Source organism: Mycteria americana, chromosome 9, assembly GCF_035582795.1.
Source record: "Mycteria americana isolate JAX WOST 10 ecotype Jacksonville Zoo and Gardens chromosome 9, USCA_MyAme_1.0, whole genome shotgun sequence".
Lineage (NCBI taxonomy): Eukaryota > Metazoa > Chordata > Aves > Ciconiiformes > Ciconiidae > Mycteria > Mycteria americana.
In genome coordinates, this window is record NC_134373.1 from 31895896 (window position 1) to 31914987 (window position 19092).

General features: G+C 40.0%; 1 protein-coding gene across 1 annotated transcript in view; it reads right to left on the reverse strand.

The window, feature by feature from the left end:
- Positions 1–19092, reverse strand: part of ADCY5 (adenylate cyclase 5) — a 222750-nt gene that overhangs the window by 43717 nt on the left and 159941 nt on the right. Inside the window, exons 4-8 of the mRNA XM_075512053.1 lie at positions 16138–16249; positions 15840–15967; positions 12033–12191; positions 10831–10972; positions 1383–1523 (exon numbers count right to left, since the gene is read on the reverse strand). Coding sequence (XP_075368168.1) covers positions 1383–1523; positions 10831–10972; positions 12033–12191; positions 15840–15967; positions 16138–16249 — 682 coding nt within the window. The remainder of the gene's footprint in view (positions 1–1382; positions 1524–10830; positions 10973–12032; positions 12192–15839; positions 15968–16137; positions 16250–19092) is intronic.

Genomic DNA, 19092 nt, shown 5'->3' on the forward strand with positions numbered 1-19092 from the left:
TATTTCAATAAATAATTATGTTTTTCCAACTGAACAACCAGCTAGACATGGCAAACTGTAATTAACACCAAGAAGCATAATACCATTTGGCATGCTTACACCTTGTTTCCGAACAGGAGGCTGCAAGAACTCCTTAAAAGCTATTCAAAGAAACTTATAATTATAATTATGTGCTAGTGTGATTAGGCTCTTCTAATAATGTCATGCCTATTGAGCGCACCCTATTGAAAAGCCCACATAAAAAATGCACAGTTCCACTGATCTGTATGCTTTTGTCAGGAGCCCTCATTTGGAGATCTGAGAAATGAAAGAAACATTACTATGGAGATTAAGAAATTTGGTTTAGCACTGTAAAATAATATTATGATTGAATAATATTAGCACCAACTATTAATAAATGTGCCAGCATTTCCCATTAGAAGACACCATATGCGGTTGCTTATAGCTATGCCAAAAGTTTTAAGCTGTGAGAGTGAATCTCATGTTAAAAAGTTCTTTGAATACTTTAAGGCTTTGGTGACCTGGAGCAGAACTTTGACTATGGGCAACAAAGCGGGCAACAAATACACGCTTTTGACTGTGCATGAAGGGTGAAACCAGCATTAATAAGGTCATAGAGCAATCTGATTATGCATGAGATTATAGAGGCGCTAAATATTTGTATTATTATTATTACAAATAGCCATTATAATAGAAACTCTCTTTTCTTCATCTTTATTGCAGGAAACAAAGATATCATCTACAACTGTATGTAAAATAAGCCATAAAAGTGCTCTCAGTCCACCTGCGTTGGTAACTAGCTCTTTTTCATTTTTATTTAAAAGGACTGAAAGGTGTAAGCAAGAAATGAAGATGCCTGCTACCTTAGGCCAATTAATCCATGTACTTGAGAATTAAACACAGCGGTGTGATTCCTGGGGACCCATGAGTATACATGGGCATGTAGCTTATAGAAGGTGAACAGCACCTGGCTGTTATAATGCAAGCAAGAAACCTTTGCAGGTGCTGAAGTCTGTAATGATCTACTAGAAATGTATGTCAGCTGCTGTTTGAATGCTTGGGTTACTGAGCAATTTTTGTAGATAATCACGTCTTCTCACACAGCCTGGATGAGTTTTCAGAATGTGGGACAAGTCAGACAAAAGAGTCTTCTTTGTGCCATTCAGCCTCCCTTCCCCTCTCAAACAACCTTGCGCCTCATCTCACAGTCACTCAGCTCCAGGTGTACCAATTATTATTATTTCTGGAGTTGAAGTAGAATTTACCACCCCCCATTTTTAAAACACCCTCAGGGCTGCAAAAACCTTCAGACAAAGCAGGAAGGGATATATAATGCTGTATTAAGAAGAAAAGAAATTGATGTCCATAAAGCAAGGCATTACCATTCTCTTCATCTCCTTGGAGACCTGGTGAGCTCCAAGGTGGTTATAAAAGGGCCGGTCAACACCCCAGTGTGGTGGGTTATGGCTGATGGAATTAGCGCGCTGACGGTTCATCTTGGCTATTGTGGCTTTCTCGTCTTTCTGAAATACAAATAAGAGAAATACAGAATAAATTTTGAAATGTTTACATGGCAGTCATTCTCCAAGCATCTCTCACTTCTGATCTCTCACTCCAGAAGCTGGCTTTGTGCCTTGAACTTTATGATGTTGCTGCTGATCAGAAGCAGTCCCAGTCCACCATTTCTTTTTCTTCTAATTTTTTAGAACACTTGCCCCTAAGTGGTGCCCACCATTTTACTCCTTTGCTTGTTTTGAATAACGACCATAACCCATGTTAACACAGGGAGCATTCCAAAATGGAGACATCTATTTTTTTTAGTAAACGGAATCACGGAATCAAACTGAATAATTTCAGATAGGAAATTGCAGTTCCAAGCTGAGATACTACATAGAGGGACCTCAAAAAAAAAAAAGACGACTGGTACGTCTGCAAGAGAAATGACACGCAGAGCGATCTGGTTGAAGAACAGGAGCCTTGAAGTTCCTTGAAGCTATAGGAATAAAGGACACCTTTCTCTGTAGGTACAAGCAAATCATTTTCCACACTTGCAAGAGCATATTCCCAGACATGCTAAGGAAAGCATGTAAATCTTGCAAGCAACTGTGTATCTGTTAAGGGTAATGGTATTGCAGAGTGTGACAAAATGGTCTCCTCTACCCTAATGCTAGCTGCAAATTTTATCATTGACACTAACTTTCCTGAAGTTTGGACAAAGTCTTTGGTTTTATTATTAGAGCTGGTTTTGAATCTTGGTTGTAATTGGAGCTTACTGCAAAGTTTGCACAGGATCTGTCGGAAAGGTTTCATTCAAGCTCATTGCCAGTTACAAGAGCACCGAAGTGCAGCATGTAAGTAGGCTAAACAACAGGCTGGTTAGTTCCTTATTTTGATTATATTCTCTAGCTAAAAAGACAGGCAGGTTTCCATGTGGAATGTGTTGTGCAGAGAGACAGGAGTTTATTGCACAAGATCAAATCTTCTCTAACAAGGAGTGCACTGGAGACTTGCTTAGTGAGGACTGTGTGATTTACCTGTACTGACCCAGAAGGCAGAGGGGTGGCAATTATTACATCCTTGCTTAAAAGAGACAAACTCTGGAGAGCTTGAAAATGTGGACAGTAGGAATAGCTACAACTTGGCTGCTAATTACTTGAGAGATGAAACTTTTTCAAGAGAATTGCTGCTTCCATGAGATTAGTGAAAAAATTAGACATAATAGTTAATTTTGGATTTCAGAAAGTGTTCAGACAACTAAATAATTTAAAAAGAAAGCATCAGTTGTTTTAAACTCTAGAATTTTGGTTCAAGTGTTGTATGACAATATAGGTAGGTCTGCATCTTTTTTTGCCTGGAGTCTGCTTTCCCTACCTATTTATTTTGATTCCACACTATTCACTGTAACTTGTACCTGCCAGGAGTTTGCAAAATACCTGATATTATTTCCACAGTAACCAGAGAGTTAAATGTCAAGTGTTATGCTGCTTTAAATTATTTTTTTTTAAAGAAATTTTAAAAAGCCTGCTAAAATTCAGTGCTGGGGAAAGCTGCCTGATTGACAAGTACGGGAAATCATCATCTCTTTTCTTGCAAAGAAGAGACAGCTATGGTGACAACATTTCCCATGAGACCACAAGCTCACCACGCAGGTACCAAACGTTCCCGGGAATGTAGTGCCGCAGGCTTCACTAGCTGGGGACACAGTGCCACTTGCGACAGGAGCCCGGTGCCGGACACCTGACTGCCCCCATGACAGTAAGTAGCAGTGGTCACTGCAGCCCCAGGCTGCCAGCAAAGATCTTTTTCCACCCAGCCAGGATGACAAGTGTAGGATCTCAAGAAGACAGTGGGAGCAAACCTAAGGGAGCTGTCAGCTCCCTGGGATGTTTGCTGGGGAGAACCGTACGTACTCCCACACTGCACACCCCCAGGACAGCAAGTGCCTCCCACGTCACCTCTTCCCTGCATCGAACCCACCACTGTTTCATCTGCAAGAGCTGAAAACTCCATCACTTGGCACCAGCTGAATTTCACATAAGCAATCATGACAGAGCCACTGGATAACCTCCAGGAAAGCTGCGTTTTAAATGTTTCTAAAAATACACTAATGTGATGCAACGCTGATGTCCAGATTTGAGTTGGTTTGAGGTTTTGTTTTTTAAAAGTCACTGCTCTTTATGGTCTCTGCCATCATTTGTAGCACTTTCCTGTGTTTTTTCAGTTATGCAATCTTTTTCATAGTTATGCTTCTTTCTTCTATAATGTGATGCCAGAAAAATGGTAGGAAATACAGTTTCATTATCTCCAAGCAAATATATATTGTTTTCAATAATAGAAGTGACATTGTCAATCCATTTTATTACAACTTAGTGAAGTGTTTTTGACCAAAAGCAATCAAAAACCCCAGACATTGAAACTAGTCTATAAAAGCCTATAAAAGCAAAGCTATTTGGTTATGTTACAAATGCCTTTACATCAACAGATAAGACACATACAGCAGGTTTCCCCCCATGAGTCAGTAAATTTGGTTAAAATTTGAGAAAAGCCTTAATGCCAAAAATCCAAGCAGATGTACTAACCCCTCTCAGCCAGTGAGTGATCCTTCTACCTGCTGCTAGTGCTGTGACTCTGAAGCATCACTTGATTAATTTGAAGGGAATAAAACACTTCATGTTTATTGACACATCTGGCTTGAGGTAAGGTTGGGACAAATGGGTGAATATATACTTCTGAGATTGTTTCTAACCAGGAGGTCAGGCACCATAAATTTTCCATGGCTACATGAACTCTGGCAGTATTTCCCCCCACCCCCTGTAGAAGGTTTCCACTGGATTGTGAACTATGTTTCAGCAATATTTCCAATCAGATTAAAACACATATATACAAGCATAGTGGATTTTTGGTTTCCCACGTTACATACTGTGTCACTATATTATCTTGAACAATAGGACTTTGTTGTTAACATCAATACTTATTCAAAAACATTTTTTTTTAAACCTGGTATTTTTAAAAGTTGAGCTAATTTATTTTCTGAGAAATCACTTGTTCAGTGGGTCATGATAATAACCAAGTCTAAAAATGAAGAATTAGAAGGATCACAGCTCCTCTGTGGAAATTTATGAGGATCCCTCCCTCTGTTTCTCCCTGGCTAAGTGACAGTATGAGGACAACTTGCACACAGGGCTACTTAAGGCGTAACAAGACTGGAAAGAAGAACAAAGAAAAGGAAGAGATGATACCTTTCAGTCCTACTCATTACATGTACTACCAACAGGAGCAGGTGCAAAACTTTCTGACAGCAATGAGTTTTTCTGATTTAAAGTGGCTAAACTCCAGAAAGCTGTTGTGGGAACTTTTCAAATCTGGACTCGCAAAGAGACTGTAAATCTTATTCCCAGAGGTATTATTGTGTTTCCACCACCAGTTCCCACACACTGAGCTCCAGTAATGCTATAGCAAAACTGCAGAAATAGCCAGGATTTTCTTATACTTATCAATCCCATCAATAATGCCTGTTACTTCTCTAGTGTGTGATAGGATTTTCCAACATATTGGTCACTATCAGTGCAACAAAGCAGTGAAATCTGAGCATGGATCAGACATTTCAGTTTCAGCTACATATTATTCTTTAAATTGTCTTGAAGTCCTATTGACATGTGAATGATATTTCTTGCAGTGCTACATGCTCCAAACCTCTGCCTTCATAAATCTACATGAGTGGAACCCTGCCGAGCTGTGATTAAATTTGTTAAATTGAGGAATCATCACATTAGATTGATTGTGTTTTAGGAGAGTCACATGCACAACATTTAAAGGACCATTTTGTTTCTTCAGCTGGATGGAGTTCCAGGACATTATTTAGAAAAGAATGAGAATTGTTTTTCTAGGAGTTAGGGCCAAAGTTTTGTTGAGCTGTTTTAAGGCCACCATCAACAATCCTTTCTGAAACTGTTGTGTACCTGCTATTGTTAAAAGAAACGCCCATGTTTACTGCAACTGAAAGACATTGGAAAAAAATAAACATTTTTTCAGTTTGCCGACTTTGTGCACTCAGCACAGTGTGTTTAGTCAGCAGTATTGCTCATCTGTTGACAGTTACATTTTGTTTCCACTTGTGTTCAAAGCAAAGCATTTCCCCAGAATTCTGACAATGTTGAGGACAATAAAACTAGCTGTAAACCTAATATGCTGTTAAAATCCTATTCACCTTAAGGTCTGTTTCCCACTCCTCTAAACACATACTTTTCCACCCTTCTCAGAGTAAAGCTTTTACCAACTATTAGAAGTGATGAGAAGGGTAGATGTGATGGTTCTGCAAATTAGTGCAGCACCTGATCTCAAAGAAGAGCAGAAAGTTGCCAACAACCACCAAGTGACATGCTCCTGTACAAACTCCAGAAACTTGGGCAGCACAAGAACTGGGACTACTGGATACTACAACAATAATTAAATTGAGTACTGTAAGAATAGCAGGGATGTGATAGGATAGCAGTGATGACTGGGACAGATGTTTTGAATAAAATGCAGGAGGACGGATATAAAAGTTGTGGAGGTGGAGGTACAGAGCTGTGTGTTAGGAATGCTACAGTCTGTAGGGTAAACTTAAAAAGAAAAAGTATAACAAGAATAAAACAAAACCACTCTGTAGAAGGATAAAGACATTGTAATGCTGGGTAGTTCACTACAATGCCTTGGGGATCAGTAAAGATACAATGCCTTGGGGTTAAGTTTGGGGATCAGTAAAGATCTGGGTAATAGTATTAGTAATTCTAGCTGATAATTCACTGTTTATCTGGAAACACAGACTTTCAGATAAAGAATGAAGATACAAAGCCAGTAGGGGAGGAAAGACAAAGATGTCCTTGGAGAATTCCTGTATTTCTTTCATGCTAAGGTATTAAGTCCATTAGAAACCCATATCCAAATGAAGGAGAAAAATACTGAATAAGGACAGAAGTCACCCTGTGTAAGTCACCCTATATCACACAAGGATAACAGAAACTTAAACATCTACATTGCTCTAGAACTGAAGGAACAGATTATTTCTCTTCAGATAATCACTACTGCCACAGTAGAGGCAAAAGGGAAGAGGGATCATAAGTGTAGGGTTATAAATGGAAAACATGACTAAGCTGAAAGCAAAACTTAAATGTGATGTGCTGAAGTCAGAAGGACAACCTCCATCCCAGATCTGTGCAAAACTGCCAACTGCAATTTCAGTTCTGGTAACAGGTACTTTCAATAACTATTTAGTCAGGGATCATGACACAGAACTTGTAGAGTGGCAAATGCTGGGCTTGGATTAACACCCTTGAGAGCATCCAAGTTTTTCTAAACAGAAAAAATACAGTAGCTCTCACTGGCCTTGTTTTTTCCATAGAGCACTTGACAGAGTGCTGTGCTGGAGGCTAATGGCTAAGACAGATGGGGAATATGAAGCTGGGCAAAGAGCTGGTTTCCAGTGAAATGGCAAGAGATGGTTTTGAATGAGGAAGTATTAGGCTGGATGAAAGATACTAGTAGAATTACTCAATGATTAGTCTCAGGGCAGATTTTGTTTAATTTTTTTCTTATCTCATCTGGCACCAAGTGTGGCAATGAGAGACTTTGCTAATGAGAGGAGCAGAGGCAGTATTTGATAGATAAGAAAAAAAGGAGTATTAGCACCCAACATTTGAGGACTGATATGGTAGAAATGGGACCTGAGACATTCAAGTGTACAAAATGCATGATCATTCACTTAGAGATTACAGTCAGAAACTTCACTTCATTATCAGGAATCACATTAGTTCATCACAGAATAAATACCAGACACCAAGATAATGCAACTATGCAAAAGGTAAAGGTTTCCTTTCATGATCTCGAAAATGAAAAGCATGCTATGAGAGCTTGTGCTTGTCTCTTCTTCGTTGTGAGAAGACATTAGAAGAGTTTGTCTTAGGAGAAAAAAGGCTGGGAGGGAGAGAGGGGATACAATTGCTGTCTGACAGCAGACAACCAGAGCAACCAGGCACCAGAGCAACCAGGTTTTAGAGTTGCCTACTGTTAGCACTAATGGGAGCAAACAAAACACAGCAAAAGATTCAACAGACCTTTATGGTGGAGCCTGCTAATTTCATGACAAGAATTACTTTATATATATATATATACTTATATATATGTATATGTGTGTGTGTATATATATATATATAGGTTCACATTACAATGAAATGTATGGGACCCTTTGTATCTCACACAGTTAAGACTGTTTTCTATTTTAATTATCAAAACCCTCACTTAAGGAATTGAAAGCAAACACATGGAGAACAAATTTGGAACTTTGGATCTGGATCTATGCTTCCAAAAAAACCCACAAAAACTTGTATCTAGGGGAACATAACACTGCAGTAATAAAGTCATTCCTGCACTGCTCTGGGGTGTCTGAGCACTGCCTTCTTCACAGGCAAGTGCTCACCCACAAGAGCAGCAGCATCACAGGACAGGGCAAACAGAAAGGTAAAAGCGGATCTGGAGGTAAAGATGAGGAGAGAGAAACCTAAATAGACTGGATTTTAAAACTTCACAGTTTATTCTCTTTCAATAGAAAGCAACTCTTCTGTGTACCAGACAGAAAACAAGGACTACATTTTCAGCTCTAGGGATGTTATTTAAAGACTAAGTGATCAGAATCTAGCTTTTTTCCCCCTAAAACTCAACTAAATATATTCCATTTAACAGGATCCTTAACAAAGAAAAAACCCTATTTTCAAAGAAGGAGCTAGTCTGAGCTCCTGGAACAAAGATATTAGATAAATGTTCCTCCCATTTACTCTGTGCCAAAGAAATGGCATTAAAACACGATGAAAAAGTCAAATAAACAAAGAAAGACAGGAAATTCAAAGTTATGGCTCCCCATGGCAACAGTAAGCAGAAAGGGTATGGAACAGATGCTGTTACATTTTATACATTTGTCATAACTCCTGGTATTGGTGGATTTTGATGGCTGTGGGACTGATGGACCAGATATTCAGATAATTCAAGTCTGCCTGTGTGAACTGAGGAATACCTCAGGCGAACAGTTACATGGGTCAACTATGCATCTGCTCTCAGGCCAATGCAAATCCTGTGCCTTGTGTGTGAGGATAGCAGGAACCCAAACACCACTCACAGGAGCCCATTATTAAGTTAGGTGAAGATTTTATGGCCATTACTGGAACAGACTGAACTGAAAACCTGGCTAAATACACCACAAGAAGTCATTAAAATCAAGCAGAAATTGAAGGAAAAAGTGAAATGCTAGAACTTTGTCTCCTAGCATCAGGTAAAATATTCAAGAATACTGAGCTGACTATGGGAGAAAGCTTTTCTCACTTCTGATCTTCATGTTATGTGAAAAAGAGTTTTTAAAGAGGGAGAGAACTTTACGCTATTCATCACAAAGGCATAGAAGATGCCTATGGGAGCAAGAAAGTTGCAGCAGTATGGGCAAACCAGGAGCTCCTCAAACTCTAAACACTAATATCCACGACCTCAGCAGTTTCTTTATGTTTCAATTTAGCACAATAATTACATAGGCCATGTTAGCTACTCTGGGATGCAGCATGTTAGAGCAGCATTATAGTAGTGCCTAGAGACTTCAGCTGAGGGCTACGCTGTCTAACAGAGCTGCAATAAATACATATAAAGCAGTGAAAGAATGAAGTGGGGGAACCCATTTTATTTGACCATGGAAAATCAAGGCACAAAGATGCAAGTTCCTCAAAATCTAAGTCTGGAATGGAATCCACATCTCTCCTAAGTCTCTGTCCAGTCTCCTGGTCGAAAGACAGCCCTGTGTTCAAAAATGAAGTCAAGTTCCAGGTGCTCTGTGTCTCTGTTTTTTGAGTTTTTGTCTAGGCTGGAAAGGAGCAGAATCCTTATCTCAGGTCTTCCTCTTCTCTCCAGAGAAGAAACCTTCAGTTCTCCACAAGAACATGCAGACAACTTGGTGAGTGCATGATTTAAGAAGGCAATATAGCTTCTCCCCCCCAGGAGATGGGGCCTGACCATAAGGGTATTTTGGTTTATGTTCTTAAATCTACCCAGCAAAGAAGAAGTGGTTTAGGTATAAACATCAGCTGGCCCACTGACAGGCAGTGATGCTCAGGAAACAATAATCTTGCACTGCAAGCTCTAATCCTCTTTTGAAGATTGACAATTGTTAATGAGATTTATCTTATGAGCAGATAGAAACCAAAACATCAGCTTCTCTCTTTAGCAGATGATAAGGGATTTTCTTGGAGATTTTTTACACAATATCCATTAAGGAGATTTGAGGCTTCCATTCTCTCAGGAAATGAGGCAATGGTAGCAAAGTATTTCTGTATAGGTGCTACAGTTCTTCAAATCAACCATGCTATTGGAACATGTCACAAACACCAATTCATTTAATCTCATGGTAGTCATATTTACAGCTGTGGGAAGGTTTAATTGGTCTTAAGATTCAGAAATATTTGAAATGATTTTCAATTCAGGCTAATCTTTGTATGCTTGCCCATACTGTGAATAGCAAAGTAGTGTCTATAGTGCAGAAATTACTTAGAGAAATATTATTGGCTAGGCTCAACTAGATGATCAAAAAGGTCATTTTCTATATTACAATCTACCATTACTTAAAAGAATACAAACTAGTGATAATATCAACCTATTTTCTGTTATTGGCAGTGTCACAAAAAGAAGATATATTGGCTGAAGTCCACTTGAGTTTGACTTGACTCAAGTTCAAGTCAGTAATGCCCTAATAGCCTTATTTTGTGCAGCCTGACCCATGTCATAGCAGTAGGTATGATCTCATCCCACTATCACAGTGATCATCCATCATTACAGTGGGCCAGATTTTTGTATTTTCAGAAGCAGAGGCTGAAAAGTAATAAGAACTGCTCTAATCTTTATGTTCATGGCAATGTGGTGAGCAGGTGGACATAAACACCTTGTCTGTAATCTGATAGAGAAGAGATCTTTCGTGGTTTTAATCTATTGCTTTAAGAACTTGTACAAGTGTCAAATTCAATTGAAAAAATACATATTTATATTAACAACATTCTTCAAAATTATTTTGGAAACAACTCAGGACAGTTTCTTTGATCAAACTAGAAAGTACTTCATGCAGAAATGTTACGCAGAAGGTGGCTACACTCCCTTCTATGCATGCAAGAGTTCAGGAAGAGGAGAGAGAAACAGGAATTTTTGTCACTGAAGGTCAGGTAGTCAACTCACTCATCTGTAAAGGCCGGTGTTCACTTTACTCCGGTGTGTTGGAGACCATTTAGTTATTAAAAGTATCTAAACCTGCATTAGTTTGCTTGGTCTTACCCGTTTCTGGCTGCACCGTACAATCAAGAAGGTCTCAATACTGTGCTCTTTCAGATAAGCGTTGCGTTCCCCTCCAAAGCCCAGCTCCACCTCATAGTCTCCATTGAGATAGTTCAGGGTTGCTTTTGTTATGTGGATGCGCCTTGAATGAGACAAAAGACCAGCCAGTTTTGTAGGCTCTGAAAAGTTATCACCTAAAAAGCCAGTTCCTGTCAGTGACAGGTTCCATGTACTGGAACAAACAAGCAATAAAAACCAATTTATTTAGCCATGCCACTACTCTTACAGATGTTGTATGGGAGTTTCATCTATTTTAAAGGAAGCAGGCCAGGAGGCATCTTCTTAAAGAGAGAGGTGTTCACGTTAAGCATCTTACACATCCATTTATAAGCACCTCCTTAGATATAAAGCACTCGTTCTTTTATTCACTTTGCTCTAACACACAGCAGATGTATTTTTTTGGCAAACACAGGCCCTTCACACGGACATGTCTACTCAGTGGACACATGTAATATATACTGCAGCATGTATCTTTTTTGTTGTATCACATTAATCACTGTGGTACAAAGGTGCTTTGTGGAGGTATCCTATCAAGTACCATAGTCTCATGCTTTCTTCCGGAGCAGAGAAAAGATGGAAATGCACATAGAAAAATTATCTCGCGGAGTCAACTTGGCAGCAACTCAGTCTTCAGTTGGTCCATACAGTGGTGAAACAAGAACTGATTCTGCTCTCTCACAGGAATGTTTCAAAACAAAAGGCTGGTCTAAAACAACGCTTCGTACAAAATCTATCGATAGCTGGGATGCTCTCCAGCAAACACTGTGAACATCACATCTCTTGAAACCATGATGGTCACATCTCTTTGTAACCATGACCAGCTCTGCTAGTTTTCGCACAGACCTGCTCATTTCTGTTGTATCTATCAGCTCTGTTTCACAGAGAAGGAATTCAGTTCTTACCACAGAAGGATATGCCCATCTTGGGATTTTGTAGACTTTCTGTAAGCAAAGACATGTAGACATGGAACAGAATAACCTTGCTAACATTTGTACATGCTTAAAACACTACACCCGCAGTTCATTTTACAGCAGACATACAGACTCTCTGAACCTCTGTCCCCCATTTCCCCACCTCACTGTGACACGTCAGACACAAAACAACACACAGATTAACATGACAGCTTTGATGAAGCAACTTACCCGGCTTTACCCCCTGCTTCCATGTGGTTGGCTAACGTAACATCGTTGGACCACACATCAAACTGCCACTTCCTAAGGCCCAAGACCCCACAATGAACTCTCCCACTGTGGATTCCAACCCTCATGTTGACATTTACTCCCGTCACCTCCCGGACTAGTCTGAAAAGACATGTGGGAAAAAAGGACATCACTAAGAACTGCATGGTTGTAGTCAGTGGCACAAACTTGCACCCAGAACACAAAAATCCATAATGACCCATAAATTATTCATGCATACACACGGTGCTGCTCATCCACATCAACAGGACAACAAAACAAAAACAGACCAACTGTACTGCTCTTGGATGGCCTGGCTTGCTAAGCAGAGTTACTAATTAGAAAGGGGAGCCCTTGGAGTAAATCCATGTACTCTGAACTCACGGTCAAGTTGAGAACTTATTAAAAAAAATCTTTGGGGCAGTAAAAGGAATAAAGTGCTGGTCTCCGATTTCCATACCAAAGCTGGACATAACCTGCCAGCACTCAGCCTCATTAAAACTAATAGCATGTTGCAAAGAGAAAAAGGAAATTATTTCAGAGATCTTAATTTGTCTATATGGCACCAAGCATCAACTCTTCCACAGATGAAATATGATATGTGTGTGAAATACCCCACTGCAGTTGGAAAGCTTGAATGGGGCTTACAGCTGCAGTCAGAGCAGCAAAACCAGAGAACCACATCTATTGCAGTCACTCCAAACAGACAGCTACAAACACTCAAGCTCTGATTTTAATGAGGTTTTGGATGCTCTGCTTACTCCCAAAATGACTGCTGGAATACTTTGTGGGTTTTGCCCTTTTAGGACAAAAGTTAACTTCAAGAGCTGTTCACATGGAAAATATATTTAGAAATGTGGGTAGGGGAAAGTCTTGATCAGGCCATCAGAACAGCTCTGCTTCTTGTTATTGCTGATCTCATCATTCCCAGAATGTCCATGTTTCACAGGCAAATTCACCTACATCACATAGCACAGTCCTTTCCTTTGAGTTGTTAGTACCTTGCAGCATGAAGTTGTACTTTATACTTATCAGATTTCAACCTCTTTGGTTTTCAGGTTCATCTAGTCCTTTCTAGATAACATCCTCTGAACAGGTAAGTCCTCCCAACTTCCTAACATCAACACAGACCTAATATTTATGCTTTAGTTATTAATGAAAATGAATGATTAAAGATAGACCAATTCTGGACTCTAGTTCACTCCTCACAGTGTAATATGCCCCTTAAAAAACTGTTCAAGATGACTTCTTGTTGAAACAGCTCCTATCCTCTTACAGTTCCTTTTTCCTTACAATCCCTATCTTATGTTTCACTATCTACTCGCTGAAGTGACATTCACTATTTTTATTAATAAGCAGCAGAGATCCTCTAGCAGGGAAGGGAAGTTGCATATGGGTAAGGTGCCACAGGCTTACGAACTGAAAGAGCTCCAACCACACCACTTGGGAAAGCAACAGGAACTGGGGTAATGAAAATGCAGCTGCAGCCATAACCCTTGCAAGGACAACAGCAGCTGCAGTGTGGGTACAGCACTGGGGAGGGAGGAAGACCATGCTGCACGAGTGCCACAAACCCTACTGCACCCTCTGCCGAACCATGTTACTGACACAAGACCAGGGAACTTGTCCCAGTAGAGTCACTGATGAGAAGGTGACTTTCTCCAGACTTTGCAGCAAACAAATGAGTTTGGTTATCCTTTATAGAGAAATGAAATATCCTTTGTTGCCTTCTTTTTTTTTTTTTTTAGTTCATTTATACCAGCAGTACAGCGAATATTATTCTGTCTTTCTGATCTGGGGTAACACTCCCTGCTGTTATTGTGCACAGATGAAATCAGCCTAGGGGCAGGGCCCAGTGTTGCTGAAGCCTGCAATCAAATGTTCAGTAGCTATTGGTTACCTTAATTGTGAAAGCTCTTATCTTGATCCTTAGGGGAGGAGGAGGTGGGGGGGGAAGCAGGGGTAGTGAGAACAGAGTCACTTTCCAGACTTATTAAGAGATAAGATTGTTAAATGCATTCATCATACATCAAGTGGGAAACAAGTTTTAAAGGCTGCTGAAGAGCTATTTGTAAACAAACATTGAGTGCACTTCAGCTCCATGTTTATTTCAAGGTAAGGTGGGTTGCAGTTAATCAATGAAGTCTAGACATCCTGGTGTTACTCAGCCTTGTGGGGGATTACACAGCAACATGTCAAGGTCTCTGGATTTCATCAGGCCAACTACCGCAGAAAGTGAGACTTTTCTGGGCAATGTACACAGTACCTTCTTTGTAGGGCTGGTGGCTAAGAACTGTTGCTTCTCATGTTGGACAAGACACTTTGTCACCTGCCACTTAATTGTACTTCACATGGAAGAAATAGCGTCCTTTCAAGGGCTATTGAAAACTAGTTACTTGCAACTCCTTTTATTTTGTGTTTTGTATACAAACTCCAAAAGGAGACTGGTGCAAAGCAACAGAGTTTAAAACCAGGAAAGTAAGGTAGGAGGTCCAGACAGTGTACGCTGTACACTGTATACAAAGCAAGGGAATGCTGCTGCGTACTGCTCTTTGAATGGGGTCTCCTGGGTGAAAACACTGCTTTTCAAACTATGTATCTGTGTTATGAAAATGAGGCTGAAAAGTGTAGGTGGGTATTCATGTCCTTGCAAAAATTCAAATGGTAAGGATGTACTGTATCAACCTCAGCAAATAGGTAGCTCTAATTTTTATCAAGATGAAGTGGAAACTCCATCAATTTACTGTACAGGATGAGAGGAGAACTGCATAGAGATCTTCTACTTCTCTGTTGGTACGACTGATACTTTCGAAGATGCTTTCACAAAATAAAAAAATAGAAGAGAAGGGAAAAAGAAGTAGAGTCTCTGTGCAGCAGGGCTGGTGTAGATACTAAGGTCAGCTCAGTTACCATCCAAAACCGACTGAACTTTGTGCCTAAACTTGCATACATTCGAGATGATCAAATAAATCTTCCCTCCCTGAATTCTGAAACAATTGGCCTGTGAAAGCTCATGCCTGATGCAAACAATATTCAACATTGTCTGCAATCCTCCAAGTAATATAACTAGATATGGATCTCATATTTGTTACTCTCTAAAGACAAGAATGGTCTGGACAAACATAGGACTGCTGGTCTGACCTCAGGAGCAGGCAAAGCTTCAGAACAGATTTTAAAAGAAAAAAATAAAGATGGGGAAGGAAGTGGAAATAAAGGAAAAAGCACCATGGATCTGTCCCAGTCTGTGCCAGACCAACTTTATGGTTTTCTTCAATAATTAATTTAACTAAAGTAAGAAAGTCTTGAATCTGACCTTTTTGGCATAGGGACACATGGAGAAGGATTAGTTAAACTAGACAAGACAGACCTTAGCAGAGGAATTGTAAAGTGAGTAAAAAGCTGGTTTAAAGACAGATAAGTGAAGAGTGACTGAAATTCAATAAAGTTATTATTAATCCTCTGATTTCACATTTCTGTAATTCACTGGAATCCTCCTTTGGGAATGAGACTTCCAGTAATTACAGTAACCTTTGCCCTTCTCATCAGGAGATTAAGCTCTGATATCCACGTGGCTGTAATGGACTCAAGTGTCTGTCTTTCTGCTGTCAAATCTTTACTGCATTTTGTTTTCTTGTTCCAGCTGGTCTCCCTTTCTGCTGGCATCAGTTCCCTGGTTTGGCTACCTTGCTACTAATGTAAGGAAGACCTAATGGGAAAGAGAATTTACTTGCTATTTGTTCTGAAATTCTCCGTGGGGAATATGGTACTTACGAGATGGCCTCTATCATATCCATTCCCATTTCAACACAGCAGTGTGCATGGTCAGCTCTCGCTTCTGGCAACCCAGACACACAGTAATAGCAATCACCCAGGATCTTGATACGTAAACAGTGGTTCTCCTAAAAAAATAATAATAATAATAAAGGAGAGAGAACTATTCAGCTTATATTTGTGCTTGCAATAGCTTGCCTTTTAGGGCAGTGAATATTTACAGAAATCCAGTGAACCACCATAGTATGTCATTCTTGCAACAGGAAAAAAAAAATCAGAATTATAATAGAAAACTTACAGCTGCTAGCTTATCAAATCTGGCAAAGAGCTCGTTCAGCGTCATGACCAGCTCCTGAGCAGTGCACTGGGAGGCCAGACTTGTGAAACCCTCTATGTCTGCAAAGAGGATGCTTGGGGAAAAAAGAGAGAAAAAAATATGAAAGTGTCACAAAATTTGTTGCTGATATTTGTGTAAGTTCTGGAGTAGAAGTCCAGGGATGGGGAGGCAGTGGGGATGTCCTAGCCCTATAGCAGCAAGGAGATGAGCACCCCTAATGCCACGTTATGCTACAGCCTCTATCACACGTAAAGCCCTGAGGGGCATGGCCTCATCCCCTCCAGAGATTAGAAAGGGCGAGTAAACCCCACAAGCCTTTCATCCCCCAACCCCTGCCCCATGTCCAGAACATTTACAGTACATTGGGAGCTGGTGGTGGCATGATAATGCTATCAGCCATCATTAACAACGAGGCACTCCTACACAATGGTATAGTGGTGGTCTTGGTAGTGTTAGGTTTACGGTTGGACTCGATGATCTTAAAGGTCTTTTCCAACCTATACGATTCTGTGATTCTGTGATTAGCCCAGCTATAAAATCAACACTTACCCATTTTGTTCACATTCCTCAACCTCTCAGCTCAATAACATTGCCTGTGTCTTAACTCCACTGGAGAAAAACCACACTCCTCTGCCCGCTTCCCCCACTGCTGAAGTGCAGCCACAAAATAAAGTCCCTCTCTAGTGAATAACCTTAACCTGCCTACCACAGCTTCCACTCCCGCTTCGGTGGTCTGATTCCATGTGCGCACCCCAGCCCTGTGGCTGGCAGCACCCTGCCCTGTACTGAGTGCCCGGCAGACACGCTCCTGCAATGTTATAAATGCACAAAGCCAGGCACGATGGCACCGCGTGCTGCCAGGGCAAAGGCTTGGGCACAGCAGGGCTGGCTGAACGTGCCCTAACACACTCGGCTGTCCTGGTGAAGACTTACCATCGGGCTTTCATGCTCTTCATTCACTGGAGAAGGAAATCTACACTGATTTACTCTACTCTACTCATCTCCCAGCTGTGCACTCTTCTCACTCATTGCTTATTTTTTTTTGCTCAGCTTCTGAAGAACTACAGAAGTGAAACCTTCCATTTGTACCACACCTTCCAGCTGGCTTAGCCCCTGAAACACTAAAAAAATATACACCTACAGTCCTCAGGAGCTCCTCTCAGCAAGGCTGCAAGCAGGCATTGCCCAACTTTCTGCCGAATGACAAGCCGCAGCCCTTGCCAACTGAGGCAAACCTCTGCTATTGCAACAGGGAAACCGAATCGCTCCCATCTGCCCAGGACGGACTGGGAAAGCCCTCTGAAAGCAGCATGGACTGTTTTGAAAGCACAATTATTTGAATCACAAGTATTAATAATGATTCCTTGATTTCAATTAAAAAATTTTAACGTTGTACTGCAAAGATTTTTTTTTTAAACTGGAAAAAGATTCTAATTGATAATTACAACATTGGAAATATTGATTTGTAATCAAACACAGCCATTATGCTAAATTTAAAACTATTCAGTAAAACAAGCACCAGACGATGTCTACATAGATCTAAGATAAAATGTATATATGCACACACATTTATATAAATATAAAATTCATAAGCTATACTTGTATATTGGAACATTTATCAAGTGGTTGATTTCTTCTTTGAAGTTGATCATTGCACCAAGCTGTACTTGAATAGGAAGAGAAATTAAAAGTGTAAATAACAAGCACTTTGGAATTGTTTCTTCTTTGTAAAATAAAACTCCAACATGTTTTAGGCAAATTGCAGAGGCTATGTTTTCAGTTGGAATTCCCTGCAATGTCTTCAGACAGAAAAAAAAGACAACAAAAATATTTGCACAAGCATTTTTTGCAAAAATCCTGAAACACATTTCAATTCTGGCATGCTTTTCATATTTTCCTTCTACATTTCAACTGCAATAAATCATCAACCAAACATATTGCATTAAATGTTTCTTTGTTAGTCAGACTGAAGCTAAAATGTACAAGAAAAAAGAAGACAGGAATGCAGGGATGTCTGAATCAAGATATACTTTGCCTTTTTTTAAACACTTGAGAAAATACACAAAAAATAAATCAAGATTTCACATATTTACAAATAAAAGTAAACCTCCCAAAGAAATACACTTGAAATCAACTGAAATCTTAAGAGATGTCTGTATTGCTTGCTAAGCAACTTAAGTATGTGTTAATATGTCATGTATAAATAGGAAATGTCTCCAGTTCTTGTGTCAGTAACAAAATATATCTTGTTGCAAGCACGTTCCTCTTCCAGCATGGGGCAAATTGCAAATTCCTCACTTGTCGACATGTTCATACTCTTTGCTTGTGTGCATGTTGTAACAGCTGTGTGTTATAACAGGAGGAATACAGAGCAATTGCTGCTCTGACGTTCAGATAGCAATGGGTATATCTGAAAATACTACACAGAGATGCTCTGAGCCTTCTCCTCATGCCTGATTCAGAAAATTAGTGCTAGCATAGTGTCCTAATAAACACGGATAAATGACTGAAGGTTGCCCCCTCCATTCCCCATTACTATCATGCCAGATAAATGGATCAGACGTTCCTAGAAGTTAAATTGCAGCAATATTTTCAACCAGGCAAATGAAGTAATCAGCAGAGACCTATGGAGCCAACCTACACACAGATTTATGCCTTTTCAAATTGAAACTACTTGATTACAACATTTTCTCAAACTTGTAACCTTCTACAGGTGACCAGCAAATTGCTCTTTGTTCAAATTCAGCAGCTATCTCCTTCATCTTGATCCTTGTCTTGCATTTCCAAGGACAGCACGGTTGCAGCTCCATATGCAGCTCTCTGGCCGAGTTCTAGAAAACTACAATTATAAGCACTACAAGAGGGTTTATTATGAGAATAAAACCTGGAAAGGTTGCGTGATGGGAATCAGAAGGG